This window comes from Engystomops pustulosus, chromosome 11 (assembly GCF_040894005.1).
Source record: "Engystomops pustulosus chromosome 11, aEngPut4.maternal, whole genome shotgun sequence".
Classification (NCBI taxonomy): Eukaryota; Metazoa; Chordata; class Amphibia; order Anura; family Leptodactylidae; genus Engystomops; species Engystomops pustulosus.
The window spans coordinates 70,852,985-70,871,802 of record NC_092421.1 but is presented as its reverse complement, the minus strand read 5'-3'; the positions used below and the strand labels follow the sequence as shown (position 1 = coordinate 70,871,802).

The 18,818-nt window shown below is 42.4% G+C and overlaps 1 protein-coding gene across 1 annotated transcript in view; it reads left to right on the top strand.

Annotated features, from left to right (window-relative positions):
• The first annotated feature begins 4,999 nt into the window (after nucleotides 1-4,999).
• The window catches only part of LOC140105474 (alpha-2-macroglobulin-like protein 1), an 81,354-nt gene continuing 67,535 nt past the window's right edge, over nucleotides 5,000-18,818 (top strand). The window contains exon 1 of the mRNA XM_072129425.1: nucleotides 5,000-5,071. Coding sequence (XP_071985526.1) covers nucleotides 5,000-5,071 — 72 coding nt within the window. The remainder of the gene's footprint in view (nucleotides 5,072-18,818) is intronic.

The window sequence follows — 18,818 nt, the reverse complement described above, 5'->3', positions numbered from 1 at the left end:
AGAGGCCATTGATAAGTTACATCTGAAGAAGGCACCAGGTCCTGACGGTATTACAGCAGAATTCTATAAGAAGTTCAGGGAACTCTTAGCCCCGATCCTTGTGGATGTGTTTACCAATTGTCTAAAAAATCACCTGATGCCTCCATCCATGAGAGTGTCCTCCCTTATTCTGCTGTCTAAAGGTAAGGAGCCTAGTGACATCAAGAACTGGAGGCCGATCGCCCTCTTGAATGTTGATAGGAAAATTCTGGCAAAAATTCTATTCTCTAGATTAGTCTGTTTGTCCCCGGCACTGTTGGCAGGCTCTCAGTACGGCACGGTAAGAGGGCGGAACATCTCTGGAGCAGTCATCTCGATTAGAGAGATGTTTGAGAGATGTAAAGCTCTGAGGTGTGGGAGATATGTTGTAGGTCTGGACCAGGCTAAAGCCTTTGACAGGGTTGACCATGATTATCTATGGGCCACTTTGTCAAAGTACGGTATTCCGGGACAATTTATAGATTGGCTGAGAACTTTGTACAGAGAGGCGAAGAGCTTTCCTCTGATCAATGGTTGGCAGGGGGATACTTTTGAAGTAGAGGCAGGGGTGCGACAGGGCTGCCCCCTGAGTCCACTGCTGTATGTGTTTGCTATCGACCCGTTCCTGAGATCACTGCAGCGGTGTGATTTTCAGGGGGTGCCTGTCCCCCATTGCTTGCCTTTGAAGGTAGTCGCCTACGCGGATGATGTCACTGTGGTGATATCTGAACCTCGTGAGGTGGAGATGTTGTCTGCAGCCATCAGAAGTTACTCAGAGGCCTCCGGGTCTCTGGTCAACCTAGAGAAGAGTCAGGCTTTCTGGACATTGGATACTGCTCCTGGCTTTGATCTGCCACAATTCACCAAGGCCTCCACCCATATTAAAATCCTTGGGGTTAAATTTGGGAGGGAAGATAATTCTACACTAAATTGGGAGGAGAAGTTGGAAGCCGGAAATGCAAAGGTTCAGCGATGGAAGAACTGGAGGCTGACCTATAGAGAAAGGGTTACTCTGAAGACTTACCTGGTCCCTGTCTTCCTCTACATCTCTGTCGTATTTCCTTTGCCAGAATCTTTCTCCGCTCGGCTCTTTAGCCTGTTCTTCCAGCTTTTATGGGGGAACAGGTTGAACCCAGTAAAAAGAGGGATCACCTACCTGCAGAGGAGAGAGGGTGGACTGGATATGTTAAATCCAAGGGTTTTCTTTGACTCCATGTTTCTGAAAGTCAATTTTGGTTGCCTGGACTCAAACAATGGTCTCCTGTGGGTAAGTAGTGTCAGGGACTGGATATTGCCTTTTGCAGAGTCTTGGGTGCGAGGCAGCAGTCTCAAGAGGGGCCGATGGACTCCTGGCTTCCTCCCCCAGTATCTGGTATATGGTCTGAAGTGTGTCAGGATGTGGAAGCTGGAGAAGTCCTACATTGTCAGTAACACCAGGAGGGATCTCTATACTAGGATATGTCGGGCTTTCTACCACTCACCACTTGCTCTAAGAGACTGTGTGACCACCACCTTACAGAAGAGTCTCAGGTTTCTCAATGCGAAGCGACTTCCCCCCAAGTTGTTTGATATCTCTTGGTTGTCACTACATGGGAAGTTATTTGTTAGAGGGAACCTAAAGTTTGTGATTGTGGCAGATAGGAAGTGTCCCCTGGGGTGTCAGCAGGAGGAGACGATGGAGCATTTCATCTCTGAGTGCTGGGGAGGGAGGAAAATCTGGAAGGAAGTATCTGACCTGCTGAACATCCCGAGGCTACAATTCCTCCAGTACCCGGACATCATCTATGGCGTCCCATCTCCAGATGGTATTATAGATCCGGGAACCATGTATCTCATAATAACAGTGATAAAGTATTACCAATGGCACGCCAGAACCCGGGTGTCCCTGCATAGTGAGGACTATAACTACATGGCTGTGGTATCCCAAATATTGTCTGAGCTAAGGTGGATAAAATCACTGGAAATCAGGAAAGACCAGAGAAATAGGAAATTATGGAGGAATATATCTGGTGTATAATTTCTATATTTATTGATTTAGTTTTCTTCTTTTTCCTTTCCAGCAGCAGCTATGGACTCTAAGTTACATTTACTCTGAGTTTATATTTGTTTGATTCCTAATTGTGTATACAGAAGAATGTATTTATGATTTTGTTTAATTGTATTTTGTTGGTTTTTACAATAAAAATTGCCCCCTATGTACAAGAATATAACTACTATAATACTGCCCCCTATGTACAAGAATATAACTACTATAATACTGCCCCCTATGTACAAGAATATAACTACTGCAATACTGCCCCCTATGTACAAGAATATAACTACTGTAATACTGCCCCTATGTACAAGAATATAACTACTATAATACTGCCCACTATGTACAAGAATATAACTACTATAATACTGCCCCCTATGTACAAGAATATAACTACTATAATACTGCCCCCTATGTACAAGAATATAACTACTATAATACTGCCCCCTATGTACAAGAATATAACTACTGCAATACTGCCCCCTATGTACAAGAATATAACTACTGTAATACTGCCCCTATGTACAAGAATATAACTACTGTAATACTGCCCACTATGTACAAGAATATAACTACTATAATACTGCCCCCTATGTACAAGAATATAACTACTATAATACTGCCCCCTATGTACAAGAATATAACTACTATAATACTACCCCCTATGTACAAGAATATAACTACTATAATACTACCCCCTATGTACAAGAATATAACTACTATAATACTGCCCTCTATGTACAAGAATATAACTACTATAATACTGCCCCCTATGTACAGGAATATAACTACTATAATACTGCCCCTATGTACAAGAATATAACTACTATAATACTGCCCCCTATGTACAGGAATATAACTACTATAATACTGCCCCCTATGTACAGGAATATAACTACTATAATACTGCCCCCTATGTACAAGAATATAACTACTATAATACTGCCCCCTATGTACAGGAATATAACTACTATAATACTGCCCCCTATGTACAAGAATATAACTACTATAATACTGCCCCCTATGTACAAGAATATAACTACTGCAATACTGCCCCCTATGTACAAGAATATAACTACTATAATACTGCCCCCTATGTACAAGAATATAACTACTGCAATACTGCCCCCTATGTACAAGAATATAACTACTATAATACTGCCCCCATGTACAAGAATATAACTACTATAATACTGCCCCCTATGTACAAGAATATAACTACTATAATACTGCCCCCTATGTACAAGAATATAACTACTATAATACTGCCCCCTATGTACAAGAATATAACTACTATAATACTACCCCCTATGTACAAGAATATAACTACTATAATACTGCCCCCTATGTACAAGAATATAACTACTATAATACTACCCCCTATGTACAAGAATATAACTACTATAATACTGTCCCTATGTTCAGGAATATAACTACTATAATACTACCCCCTATGTACAAGAATATAACTACTATAATACTGCTCCCTATGTACAGGAATATAACTACTATAATACTGCCCCTATGTACAAGAATATAACTACTATAATACTGCCCCCTATGTACAGGAATATAACTACTATAATACTGCCCCTATGTACAAGAATATAACTACTATAATACTGTCCCTACGTACAATATATAATATGTATGTTCTCTTCCTTTCTAACCACCCTGTGTTGTAGCTTTCCCTAAGAAAATCCCTAATAATACTGTAGCCAATGATAAAGTCACTTCTTCCCTTCGCTGGCCCTTACAGGAATATGTTGGTTCTCCCTGGGGCTGATCTTACGGTGCGGCTCAGGTGTGAGGACCTGGGGCCAGGATCCACCGAGCACTGATCACAATCCCAGTCTCTTACAGTCAGCACCTCCTTGGAGACTTCATTGTCGAGACTTCAGTGCAGAATGTGCAGAGCATGTACGTCTGTGCTAGGAAGGAGTGGGTTATGTAAGGTGGAAAGCCATTCTTTGGGTTCATTATGGAGTAAAAATGGGGTCACACAAGGACAGAAATAGTTTCCTGAGTCCCAGGGGTTGAAGATTATAGAAAAAATATAGAGACATTACCAACTGAATGGTGGAGTCTCAGAAGCTACACATCATGTTTCCTCTATGGACCTACTGGAGCTACCTCAATGATGGGCTTGACCCTGCTAATCCCACATGGCCACCACGTTATATGACAAGCCACGTCCTCCAGACCCATAGTCTATATTTTTATCTTGCCTTACACCTTCCAAACTTTTACAATCCTGTGGTTGTAGAGTGTACATGCCATGAAGGTTGTAGACTATGAAGATCTTACTAAGCAACTGAAAAATAATAAACAGGCTATCTCTAGTGCAGTGATGGCAAACCTTTTAGATGCCGAGTGCCCAAAAAGTGCTGATTCGACAATTTAAACAGTAACTTATTACTCCCTGCTCTGTCACATGTTTAAATTGTATAGGCACCTGAGGACACCAATACAGTAGAAGGAAGGAGAAGAAGTTTAGGATTATCATTGTAGCTTCCTTCCAGGGTCCTGGGCAGCCTGGGACTGCGGGAGGCTTTGAGTCCTGTCTGGCAAACTCTACGTTGGGGTGATGGCGCAGGTGCCCACAGAAAGGGCTCTGAGTGCCACTTCTGACACCCGTGCCATAGGTTCGCCACCACTGCTCTAGTGGGTCCGAGGTTGGACATCCAGTACAGAGCAGGAGGCTCATGCAGATTCTACTATCTGATTGCGGAAAGAAATGGGCTGATCTGGTGGGTTCAGCTTTCATATGGTGAGGACTTGATGCGGACTTGAGTCTCCTACAGAGGTGCCTTAGTGTCAAGACCTATGGAGACCTCTGGGGGTCTAAGGGCAATCACAGAAAGGGCTACAGTGATTAGGAGCTAGGGAAGAATTCCTTCTCCAGAAGAACTGCAGCAAAGATAGATAGATAAGTGAATTACGGACCACATGAGCGCCGGATTTCCTGGACTGAACACTGACAAAGGAATGGACATTATAGACAACGTCACCGCCCTGTGGGTATGGATGTCTGTTATGCCAAGGGAAATAGAACAGACACATTGGGGCTCATTTACTAAGGGTCCGCGGAGCGCATTTTTGTCGGGTTTCCCAACAATTTCTGTTTTGCGCCAAATTGCCCCGGGGTTTTGGCACGCGTGATCAGATTTTGGCGCTTCGGCAATGGCTTGCACGCGACAACCGGACCGTCGGACAACCGGATTCGGACAGCACGCAAGATTTAACATTTAGAATTGTGTCGCAATACACGCACTTACAAGCACCAGGAAGAAGAAGTGAACTCCGGCGGACCTCGGCACAGAAGCGACGGATGCAGGAACTCGGGCGCACGATCTTAGTGAATCGCGGCAGACCCGAATCCTCGTCGGACAACGCACCACGATATCGCGACAGAACCGGTTAAGTAAATCTGCCCCATTGTCTATATATAAGAATTAGTGTGAATGGGGACCAAGGCCAGATGCAGAGGAGCATTCGGAACCTGTGGAAATGGATCCGTAGGTTGATGCAGCTTTATGGACTGAACACGATGCATGCATGGGTCAATCCATTATACAGAAATATGGTGCAAGGACTCCTTGTCTGTCGGCACAGAAGTAGCACCGGCCCTGCACTGAGTGATCTGAGTGACTCAATGGATGCGTCTACAGTTTGGCCACCGCTGTGCACAACACATGGGTTCAAACCAGAGACCGGCAGCCAGTTCTAATATCAGCCCAGCTCTGTGCCAAGTCACATTTGACCGGATTATAGAAAAGTGTCACAAACAAATAATTTCCCAGAAGTGTAAACACACAAAATAACTATTATCTCCTGATAACAAGACCGGCGCCGGCCAACATCTCCCACAGCAAAGATTATAGGCTGGTTATTTATAGGTTACATGAAAATAAACTTTCATTTTAGGCATTTTTCCTTCTATAACTGTACACAAGCACAAAATAAGAGCAGCATTATACCTGTTATATTCCTGTACATAGGGGGCAGTATTATAGTAGTTATATTCTTATACATAGGGAGCAGTATTATAGTAGTTATATTCTTGTACATAGAGGGTAGTATTATAGTAGTTATATTCCTGTACATAGGGGGCAGTATTATAGTAGTTATATTCTTGTACATAGGGGCAGTATTATAGTAGTTATATTCTTTTACATAGAGGGTAGTATTATAGTAGTTATATTCCTGTACATAGGGGGCAGTATTATAGTAGTTATATTCTTGTACATAGGGGCAGTATTATAGTAGTTATATTCTTTTACATAGAGGGTAGTATTATAGTAGTTATATTCCTGTACATAGGGGGCAGTATTATAGTAGTTATATTCCTGTACATAGGGAGCAGTATTATAGTAGTTATATTCTTTTACATAGAGGGTAGTATTATAGTAGTTATATTCCTGTACATAGGGGGCAGTATTATAGTAGTTATATTCTTGTACATAGAGGGTAGTATTATAGTAGTTATATTCCTGTACATAGGGGGCAGTATTATAGTAGTTATATTCTTGTACATAGGGGCAGTATTATAGTAGTTATATTCTTTTACATAGAGGGTAGTATTATAGTAGTTATATTCCTGTACATAGGGGGCAGTATTATAGTAGTTATATTCTTGTACATAGGGGCAGTATTATAGTAGTTATATTCTTTTACATAGAGGGTAGTATTATAGTAGTTATATTCCTGTACATAGGGGCAGTATTATAGTAGTTATATTCTTGTACATAGAGGGTAGTATTATAGTAGTTATATTCCTGTACATAGGGGGCAGTATTATAGTAGTTATATTCTTGTACATAGGGGCAGTATTATAGTAGTTATATTCTTTTACATAGAGGGCAGTATTATAGTAGTTATATTCCTGTACATAGGGGGCAGTATTATAGTAGTTATATTCTTGTACATATGGGGCAGTATTATAGTAGTTATATTCTTGTACATAGGGGGCAGTGTTATAGTAGTTATATTCTTCTACATAGGGGGCAGTATTACAGTAGTTATATTCTTGTACATAGGGGGCAGTATTATAGTAGTTATATTCCTGTACATAGGGGGCAGTATTATAGTAGTTATATTCTTGTACATAGGTGGCAGTATTATAGTAGTTATATTCCTGTACATAGGGGCAGTAGTATAGAAGTTATATTCTTGTACATAGGGGGCAGTATTACAGTAGTTATATTCTTGTACATAGGGGCAGTATTATAGTAGTTATATTCTTGTACATAGGGGGCAGTGTTATAGTAGTTATATTCTTGTACATAGGGGGCAGTATTATAGTAGTTATATCCTTGTACATAGGGGGCAGTATTTTAGTGACTTTATTCCTTTTGGGGACAGTTATTATTTTTAACCATTGATATGTTTTTATTTCTCATAGATTTGATGTTTTATTATGCTGCAATTACATCATCTAGATCTTGTGTTGTCTTTTATAACAATTATATAATACTTACGTTCTCTTTGTATCTATTTACATTCCTTGGTCTCGCACGCTCCCCCTGGTGGTCAGATGTGGAGGGCTGGTATGTGACTGCAGAATGTATGTGCTAGAAGGAATGTCTCAGATCCTGCCTCCTTCCTTTAAAAATGTGCGTTGGTGATATGTAAAAACAAAGGAAAAGATCCCTGGTGGGAAAGTAGAGCCGAAAGCAGAAGACAGGAAACTCAGATTCTGGGAATCATGGAGGCAGAGACGTGGCTTCTACCTTCTGGGCCCCAATACAAAAATCTACAATAAGGCTCCTATCTAACAATTTTAATGCATAAAACTGCTATTTTTTCTGTGTGGATTGGGCCCTTCTCCCAACAAGGATATCAGTGTGATATACGTCTGCACCCGTCATTGTCGTGGGTTGGGTGTTCTTGTGATGACACAGAACCAAAAGTGTATTAGTCTCTGAGCCGTCATTTTCTTAAAATGACTTCTGACTTCTGCAGGGAAGTTCTTTAAAAGATGTGTCCCTTGAATGGAAGTGCTGTACAAGCAATTCCCTTAGTTATTGCTTTTTCAGCGATTTTTCGAACTTCTCCAGGAAACTGATAGAAAAAACTTCAGAAGCCTTGCACGCTACCCACAATCCAACACTGATCTGTGTGGTAGAGTCTCAGGCTGGACACCGGAGCTGGCAATTATCTCTCACAAGAGAGGTTGGACCAGTTTAACACTAGAGCTTAAAGGGCTATTCCCACTTTGGCAAATTAATGTTATGTATATTGAAAAATGACACAATTTTCCAATATACTTTCTGTATCAATTCCTCACGGTTTTCTAGATCTCTGCTTGCTGACATTCTTTAGGAATTTTCATTTCTTATTTCCAGTGGACAGAAATCTGACCATGGTCACACAGGTGCACGGCTTGTTATATCACAGACAGTAATCAGAGCTGCACCTGTGTGACCATGCTCAGATTTCTGTCCACTGGAAATAAGAAATGAAAATTCCTAAAGAATGTCAGCAAGCAGAGATCTACAAAACTGGAAATTGATACAGAAAGTATTTAGGAAAAAGTGTATCATTTTTCATCATACTAACAATAACATTAATTTGTAATAAGTGGGAATATCCCTTTAAGATGTCAGACTATGAATGCTGCGACTAGGACCAAAAGAAGAGAAGACACCAGCCTCCAGCCGAACATCTCAGGACACAACATAACAATAGAATAACTCACAGTCTGTTAGATGATCAGTCTTGTAACCAGACGGTGTTATGGGGGGCAAACTGGGCATTTGCCCAGGGCCCCCTGTCCTAAAGTGGCCCAGCAAGTGAAGTTTTGTGGGCAGAGGATGTGTTGCTCTTTTATTACCCCTTGGTTGATTGTCCCTGTGTAGAGCCACTAAGTAGCGCATGGCGATGTTTCTGGTATTTAATGATCACGTTAAAGTTCCCAAATCCGATATGGAAAGTAGTGATGGGAGTCACCAAACCCCAAAATACCAAATCAGCCCCTGAACGGGGAAAGCTGCAAGCCTAATCTTTACCTTCTTCCTAAATATCTGCTTAACCCCTAATATACCCCTATGATTTGCCTAGTATATGGGCATCGGGCACATGTTTTGGTTTCGCCGCCTTCTCATCTCCTCTCCCCCACCTGCTACTAATTACATATAATTGCAGTAATCGGCTGCGGAGCCTCCATCCTCCTCCTCCTCGCATTTTATTTTATCACAAATTATAGAAAATGAGCGCAAGCCCAGGGTCACGTGACCTCCAGTGCTAAAGCGTGAGGCACGAGCGCCCCCTGCTGCTCACTTATAGGCCATGCATGAGGATAGCAAATATTGTCAAATAAATGTGCAATGAAAATAGATAATAATTAAAAATATCTTGGAAACATATCAATATGTATAATAGAGGACTATTGTTGGGGGGAAATATTTGTTTAGAGCAGGGAATTAGGTAACAGAAAACCCAACAGACCCCATAATAGTAAAGAGGATTGTGGGAAAGAGATAATAGCGGTCCTATAGGGTTATAGAGCCCCCTATGTGTTCTCATAGGTTATACTGCCCCCTATGTGTTCTCGTAGGTTATACTGCCCCCTATGTGTTCTCATAGGTAATAGTGCCCTCTATGTGTTCTCATAGATAATAGTGCCCCCTATGTGTTCTCATAGATAATAGTGCCCCCTATGTGTTCTTATAGGTAATAGTGCCCTCTATGTGTTCTCATAGGTAATAGTGCCCTCTATGTGTTCTCATAGATAATAGTGCCCCCTATGTGTTCTCATAGGTAATAGTGCCCCCTATGTGTTCTCATAGATAATAGTGCCCCCTATGTGTTCTTATAGGTAATAGTGCCCTCTATGTGTTCTCATAGATAATAGTGCCCCCTATGTGTTCTTATAGGTAATAGTGCCCTCTATGTGTTCTCATAGATAATAGTGCCCCCTATGTGTTCTCATAGATAATAGTGCCCCCTATGTGTTCTTATAGGTAATAGTGCCCTCTATGTGTTCTCATAGATAATAGTGCCCCCTATGTGTTCTCATAGGTAATACTGCCCCCTATGTGTTCTCGTAGGTAATAGTACCCTCTATGTGTTCTCATAGGTAATAGTGCCCCCTATGTGTTCTCATAGATAATAGTGCCCCCTATGTGTTCTTATAGGTAATAGTGCCCCTATGTGTTCTCATAGGTAATAGTGCCCTCTATGTGTTCTCATAGGTAATACTGCCCCCTATGTCTTCTCATAGGTAATAGTGCCCCCTATGTGTTCTCATAGGTAATAGTGCCCTCTATGTGTTCTCATAGGTAAAAGTGCCCCCTATGTGTTCTCATAGATAATAGTGCCCCCTATGTGTTCTCATAGGTAATACTGCCCCCTATGTCTTCTCATAGGTAATAGTGCCCCCTATGTGTTCTCGTAGGTAATAGTACCCTCTGTGTGTTCTCATAGGTAATAGTGCCCCTATGTGTTCTCATAGGTAATAGTGCCCCCTATTTGTTCTCATAGGTAATAGTGCCCCCTATGTGTTCTCATAGGTAATAGTGCCCCCTATGTCTTCTCATAGGTAATAGTGCCCCCTATGTCTTCTCATAGGTAATAGTGCCCCCTATGTGTTCTCATAGGTAATAGTGCCCCTATGTGTTCTCATAGGTAATAGTGCCCCTATGTGTTCTCATAGGTAATAGTGCCCCCTATGTGTTCTCATAGGTAATAGTGCCCCCTATGTGTTCTCATAGGTAATAGTGCCCCCTATGTCTTCTCATAGGTAATAGTGCCCCCTATGTCTTCTCATAGGTAATAGTGCCCCCTATGTGTTCTCATAGGTAATAGTGCCCTCTATGTGTTCTTATAGGTAATAGTGCCCCCTATGTGTTCTCATAGGTAATAGTGCCCCCTATGTCTTCTCATAGGTAATAGTGCCCCCTATGTGTTCTCATAGGTAATAGTGCCCCCTATGTGTTCTCATAGATAATAGTGCCCCCTATGTGTTCTCATAGATAATAGTGCCCCCTATGTCTTCTCATAGGTAATAGTGCCCCCTATGTGATCTCATAGGTAATAGTGCCCCCTATGTGTTCTCATAGGTAATAGTGCCCTCTATGTGTTCTCATAGGTAATAGTGCCCCCTATGTGTTCTCATAGGTAATAGTGCCCCCTATGTGTTCTCATAGGTAATAGTGCCCTCTATGTGTTCTCATAGGTAATAGTGCCCCCTATGTCTTCTCATAGGTAATAGTGCCCCCTATGTGTTCTCATAGGTAATAGTGCCCCTATGTGTTCTCATAGGTAATAGTGCCCCCTATGTGTTCTCATAGGTAATAGTGCCCCCTATGTGTTCTCATAGGTAATAGTGCCCCCTATGTCTTCTCATAGGTAATAGTGCCCTTATGTGTTCTCATAGGTAATAGTGCCCCTATGTGTTCTCATAGGTAATAGTGCCCCCTATGTCTTCTCATAGGTAATAATGCCCTTATGTGTTCTCATAGGTAATAGTGCCCCTATGTGTTCTCATAGGTAATAGTGCCCCCTATGTCTTCTCATAGGTAATAGTGCCCCCTATGTGTTCTCATAGGTAATAGTGCCCCTATGTGTTCTCATAGGTAATAGTGCACCCTATGTCTTCTCATAGGTAATAGTGCCCCCTATGTGTTCTCATAGGTAATAGTGCCCTCTATGTGTTCTCATAGGTAATAGTGCCCTCTATGTGTTCTCATAGGTAATAGTGCCCCCTATGTGTTCTCATAGGTAATAGTGCCCTCTATGTGTTCTCATAGGTAATAGTGCCCTCTATGTGTTCTCATAGGTAATAGTGCCCCCTATGTGTTCTCATAGGTAATAGTGCCCTGTATGTCTTCTCATAGGTAATAGTGCCCCTATGTGTTCTCATAGGTAATAGTGCCCCCTATGTGTTCTCATAGGTAATAGTGCCCTCTATGTGTTCTCATAGGTAATAGTGCCCCCTATGTGTTCTCATAGGTAATAGTGCCCTCTATGTGTTCTCATAGGTAATAGTGCCCTCTATGTGTTCTCATAGGTAATAGTGCCCTCTATGTGTTCTCATAGGTAATAGTGCCCTCTATGTGTTCTCATAGGTAATAGTGCCCCCTATGTGTTCTCATAGGTAATAGTGCCCCCTATGTGTTCTCATAGGTAATACTGCCCCCTATGTGTTCTCATAGGTAATAGTGCCCCCTATGTGTTCTCATAGGTAATAGTTCCCTCTATGTGTTCTCATAGGTAATAGTGCCCCCTATGTGTTCTCATAGGTAATAGTGCCCCCTATGTGTTCTCATAGGTAATAGTGCCCCCTATGTGTTCTCATAAGTAATAGTGCCCCTATGTGTTCTCATAGGTAATAGTGCCCCTATGTGTTCTCATAGGTAATAGTGCCCCCTATGTGTTCTCATAGGTAATAGTGCCCTCTATGTGTTCTCATAGGTAATAGTGCCCCCTATGTGTTCTCATAGGTAATAGTGCCCCCTATGTGTTCTCATAGGTAATAGTGCCCCCTATGTGTTCTCATAGGTAATAGTGCCCCCTATGTGTTCTCAAAGGTAATAGTGCCCCTATGTGTTCTCATAGGTAATAGTGCCCCCTATGTGTTCTCATAGGTAATAGTGCCCCCTATGTGTTCTCATAGGTAATAGTGCCCCTATGTGTTCTCATAGGTAATAGTGCCCCCTATGTGTTCTCATAGGTAATAGTGCCCCCTATGTGTTCTCATAGGTAATAGTGCCCTCTATGTGTTCTCATAGGTAATAGTGCCCCCTATGCGTTCTCATAGGTTATAGTGCCCCCTATGTCTTCTCATAGGTAATAGTGCCCCTATGTGTTCTCATAGGTAATAGTGCCCCCTATGTCTTCTCATAGGTAATAGTGCCCCCTATGTCTTCTCATAGATAATAGTGCCCCCTATGTGTTCTCATAGGTAATAGTGCCCCCTATGTGTTCTCATAGGTAATAGTGCCCCCTATGTGTTCTCATAGGTAATAGTGCCCCCTATGTGTTCTCATAGATAGTAGTGCCCCCTATGTCTTCTCATAGATAATAGTGCCCCCTATGTGTTATCATAGGTAATAGTGCCCCCTATGTCTTCTCATAGATAATAGTGCCCCTATGTGTTCTCATAGGTAATAGTGCCCCCTATGTGTTCTCATGGGTAATAGTGCCCCCTATGTGTTCTCATAGGTAATAGTGCCCCCTATGTGTTCTCATAGGTAATAGTGCCCTCTATGTGTTCTCATAGGTAATAGTGCCCTCTATGTGTTCTCATAGGTAATAGTGCCCCCTATGTGTTCTCATAGGTAATAGTGCCCTCTATGTGTTCTCATAGGTAATAGTGCCCTCTATGTGTTCTCATAGCTAATAGTGCCCCCTATGTCTTCTCATAGGTAATAGTGCCCCCTATGTCTTCTCATAGGTAATAGTGCCCTCTATGTGTTCTCATAGGTAATAGTGCCCCCTATGTGTTCTCATAGGTAATAGTGCCCCCTATGTGTTCTCATAGGTAATAGTGCCCCCTATGTCTTCTCATAGGTAATAGTGCCCCTATGTGTTCTCATAGGTAATAGTGCCCCTATGTGTTCTCATAGCTAATAGTGCCCTCTATGTGTTCTCATAGGTAATAGTGCCCCCTATGTGTTCTCATAGGTAATAGTGCCCCCTATGTCTTCTCATAGGTAATAGTGCCCCCTATGTCTTCTCATAGGTAATAGTGCCCCTATGTGTTCTCATAGGTAATAGTGCCCCTATGTGTTCTCATAGCTAATAGTGCCCTCTATGTGTTCTCATAGGTAATAGTGCCGCCTATGTGTTCTCATAGGTAATAGTGCCCCTATGTGTTCTCATAGGTAATAGTGCCCCCTATGTCTTCTCATAGGTAATAGTGCCCCCTATGTGTTCTCATAGGTAATAGTGCCCTCTATGTGTTCTCATAGGTAATAGTGCCCCCTATGTGTTCTCATAGGTAATAGTGCCCTCTATGTGTTCTCATAGGTAATAGTGCCCCCTATGTGTTCTCATAGGTAATAGTGCCCTCTATGTGTTCTCATAGGTAATAGTGCCCCCTATGTGTTCTCATAGGTAATAGTGCCCCCTATGTCTTCTCATAGGTAATAGTGCCCCTATGTGTTCTCATAGGTAATAGTGCCCCCTATGTGTTCTCATAGGTAATAGTGCCCCTATGTGTTCTCATAGGTAATAGTGCCCCCTATGTGTTCTCATAGGTAATAGTGCCCTCTATGTGTTCTCATAGGTAATAGTGCCCCCTATGTCTTCTCATTGATAATAGTGCCCCCTATGTGTTCTCATAGGTAATAGTGCCCCCTATGTCTTCTCATAGATAATAGTGCCCCCTATGTCTTCTCATAGGTAATAGTGCCCCTATGTGTTCTCATAGGTAATAGTGCCCCCTATGTGTTCTCATAGCTAATAGTGCCCCCTATGTCTTCTCATAGGTAATAGTGCCCCCTATGTCTTCTCATAGGTAATAGTGCCCCTATGTGTTCTCATAGGTAATAGTGCCCCCTATGTGTTCTCATAGGTAATAGTGCCCCCTATGTGTTCTCATAGGTAATAGTGCCCTCTATGTGTTCTCATAGGTAAAAGTGCCCCCTATGTGTTCTCATAGGTAATAGTCCCCCCTATGTGTTCTCATAGGTAATAGTGCCCCTATGTGTTCTCATAGGTAATAGTGCCCCCTATGTGTTCTCATAGGTAATAGCGCCCCCTATGTGTTCTCATAGGTAATAGTGCCCCTATGTGTTCTCATAGGTAATAGTGCCCCCTATGTGTTCTCATAGGTAATAGTGCCCCCTATGTGTTCTCATAGGTAATAGTGCCCCCTATGTGTTCTCATAGGTAATAGTGCCCTCTATGTGTTCTCATAGGTAATAGTGCCCCCTATGTGTTCTCATAGGTAATAGTGCCCTCTATGTGTTCTCATAGGTAATAGTGCCCTCTATGTGTTCTCATAGCTAATAGTGCCCCCTATGTCTTCTCATAGGTAATAGTGCCCCCTATGTCTTCTCATAGGTAATAGTGCCCTCTATGTGTTCTCATAGGTAATAGTGCCCCCTATGTCTTCTCATAGGTAATAGTGCCCCCTATGTCTTCTCATAGGTAATAGTGCCCTCTATGTGTTCTCATAGGTAATAGTGCCCCTATGTCTTCTCATAGGTAATAGTGCCCCCTATGTGTTCTCATAGGTAATAGTGCCCTCTATGTGTTCTCATAGGTAATAGTGCCCCCTATGTGTTCTCATAGGTAATAGTGCCCCTATGTGTTCTCATAGCTAAAAGTGCCCTCTATGTGTTCTCATAGGTAATAGTGCCCCCTATGTGTTCTCATAGGTAATAGTGCCCCTATGTGTTCTCATAGGTAATAGTGCCCCCTATGTCTTCTCATAGGTAATAGTGCCCTCTATGTGTTCTCATAGGTAATAGTGCCCCCTATGTGTTCTCATAGGTAATAGTGCCCCTATGTGTTCTCATAGGTAATAGTGCCCCCTATGTGTTCTCATAGGTAATAGTGCCCCCTATGTGTTCTCATAGGTAATAGTGCCCTCTATGTGTTCTCATAGGTAATAGTGCCCCCTATGCGTTCTCATAGGTTATAGTGCCCCCTATGTCTTCTCATAGGTAATAGTGCCCCTATGTGTTCTCATAGGTAATAGTGCCCCCTATGTCTTCTCATAGGTAATAGTGCCCCCTATGTCTTCTCATAGATAATAGTGCCCCCTATGTGTTCTCATAGGTAAAAGTGCCCCCTATGTGTTCTCATAGGTAATAGTGCCCCCTATGTGTTCTCATAGGTAATAGTGCCCCCTATGTGTTCTCATAGATAGTAGTGCCCCCTATGTCTTCTCATAGATAATAGTGCCCCCTATGTGTTATCATAGGTAATAGTGCCCCCTATGTCTTCTCATAGATAATAGTGCCCCTATGTGTTCTCATAGGTAATAGTGCCCCCTATGTGTTCTCATGGGTAATAGTGCCCCCTATGTGTTCTCATAGGTAATAGTGCCCCCTATGTGTTCTCATAGGTAATAGTGCCCTCTATGTGTTCTCATAGGTAATAGTGCCCCCTATGTGTTCTCATAGGTAATAGTGCCCTCTATGTGTTCTCATAGGTAATAGTGCCCTCTATGTGTTCTCATAGCTAATAGTGCCCCCTATGTCTTCTCATAGGTAATAGTGCCCCCTATGTCTTCTCATAGGTAATAGTGCCCTCTATGTGTTCTCATAGGTAATAGTGCCCCCTATGTCTTCTCATAGGTAATAGTGCCCCCTATGTGTTCTCATAGGTAATAGTGCCCCCTATGTGTTCTCATAGGTAATAGTGCCCCCTATGTCTTCTCATAGGTAATAGTGCCCCTATGTGTTCTCATAGCTAATAGTGCCCTCTATGTGTTCTCATAGGTAATAGTGCCCCCTATGTGTTCTCATAGGTAATAGTGCCCCCTATGTCTTCTCATAGGTAATAGTGCCCCCTATGTCTTCTCATAGGTAATAGTGCCCCTATGTGTTCTCATAGGTAATAGTGCCCCTATGTGTTCTCATAGCTAATAGTGCCCTCTATGTGTTCTCATAGGTAATAGTGCCGCCTATGTGTTCTCATAGGTAATAGTGCCCCTATGTGTTCTCATAGGTAATAGTGCCCCCTATGTCTTCTCATAGGTAATAGTGCCCCCTATGTGTTCTCATAGGTAATAGTGCCCTCTATGTGTTCTCATAGGTAATAGTGCCCCCTATGTGTTCTCATAGGTAATAGTGCCCTCTATGTGTTCTCATAGGTAATAGTGCCCCCTATGTGTTCTCATAGGTAATAGTGCCCTCTATGTGTTCTCATAGGTAATAGTGCCCCCTATGTGTTCTCATAGGTAATAGTGCCCCCTATGTCTTCTCATAGGTAATAGTGCCCCTATGTGTTCTCATAGGTAATAGTGCCCCCTATGTGTTCTCATAGGTAATAGTGCCCCTATGTGTTCTCATAGGTAATAGTGCCCCTATGTGTTCTCATAGGTAATAGTGCCCCCTATGTGTTCTCATAGGTAATAGTGCCCTCTATGTGTTCTCATAGGTAATAGTGCCCCCTATGTCTTCTCATAGATAATAGTGCCCCCTATGTGTTCTCATAGGTAATAGTGCCCCCTATGTCTTCTCATAGATAATAGTGCCCCCTATGTCTTCTCATAGGTAATAGTGCCCCCTATGTGTTCTCATAGCTAATAGTGCCCCCTATGTCTTCTCATAGGTAATAGTGCCCCCTATGTCTTCTCATAGGTAATAGTGCCCCTATGTGTTCTCATAGGTAATAGTGCCCCCTATGTGTTCTCATAGGTAATAGTGCCCCCTATGTGTTCTCATAGGTAATAGTGCCCTCTATGTGTTCTCATAGGTAAAAGTGCCCCCTATGTGTTCTCATAGGTAATAGTGCCCCTATGTGTTCTCATAGGTAATAGTGCCCCCTATGTGTTCTCATAGGTAATAGTGCCCTCTATGTGTTCTTATAGGTAATAGTGCCCCCTATGTGTTCTCATAGGTAATAGTGCCCCCTATGTCTTCTCATAGGTAATAGTGCCCCCTATGTGTTCTCATAGGTAATAGTGCCCCCTATGTGTTCTCATAGATAATAGTGCCCCCTATGTGTTCTCATAGATAATAGTGCCCCCTATGTCTTCTCATAGGTAATAGTGCCCCCTATGTGATCTCATAGGTAATAGTGCCCCCTATGTGTTCTCATAGGTAATAGTGCCCTCTATGTGTTCTCATAGGTAATAGTGCCCCCTATGTGTTCTCATAGGTAATAGTGCCCCCTATGTGTTCTCATAGGTAATAGTGCCCTCTATGTGTTCTCATAGGTAATAGTGCCCCCTATGTCTTCTCATAGGTAATAGTGCCCCCTATGTGTTCTCATAGGTAATAGTGCCCCTATGTGTTCTCATAGGTAATAGTGCCCCCTATGTGTTCTCATAGGTAATAGTGCCCCCTATGTGTTCTCATAGGTAATAGTGCCCCCTATGTCTTCTCATAGGTAATAGTGCCCTTATGTGTTCTCATAGGTAATAGTGCCCCTATGTGTTCTCATAGGTAATAGTGCCCCCTATGTCTTCTCATAGGTAATAGTGCCCTTATGTGTTCTCATAGGTAATAGTGCCCCTATGTGTTCTCATAGGTAATAGTGCCCCCTATGTCTTCTCATAGGTAATAGTGCCCCCTATGTGTTCTCATAGGTAAAAGTGCCCCTATGTGTTCTCATAGGTAATAGTGCACCCTATGTCTTCTCATAGGTAATAGTGCCCCCTATGTGTTCTCATAGGTAATAGTGCCCTCTATGTGTTCTCATAGGTAATAGTGCCCTCTATGTGTTCTCATAGGTAATAGTGCCCCCTATGTGTTCTCATAGGTAATAGTGCCGCCTATGTGTTCTTATAGGTAATAGTGCCCCCTATGTGTTCTCATAGGTAATAGTACCCTCTATGTGTTCTCATAGGTAATAGTGCCCCCTATGTGTTCTCATAGGTAATAGTGCCCCCTATGTGTTCTCATAGGTAATAGTGCCCCCTATGTGTTCTCATAGGTAATAGTGCCCCCTATGTGTTCTCATAGGTAATAGTGCCCCCTATGTGTTCTCATAGGTAATAGTGCCCTCTATGTGTTCTCATAGGTAATAGTGCCCCTATGTCTTCTCATAGGTAATAGTGCCCCTATGTGTTCTCATAGGTAATAGTGCCCCCTATGTGTTCTCATAGGTAATAGTGCCCTCTATGTGTTCTCATAGGTAATAGTGC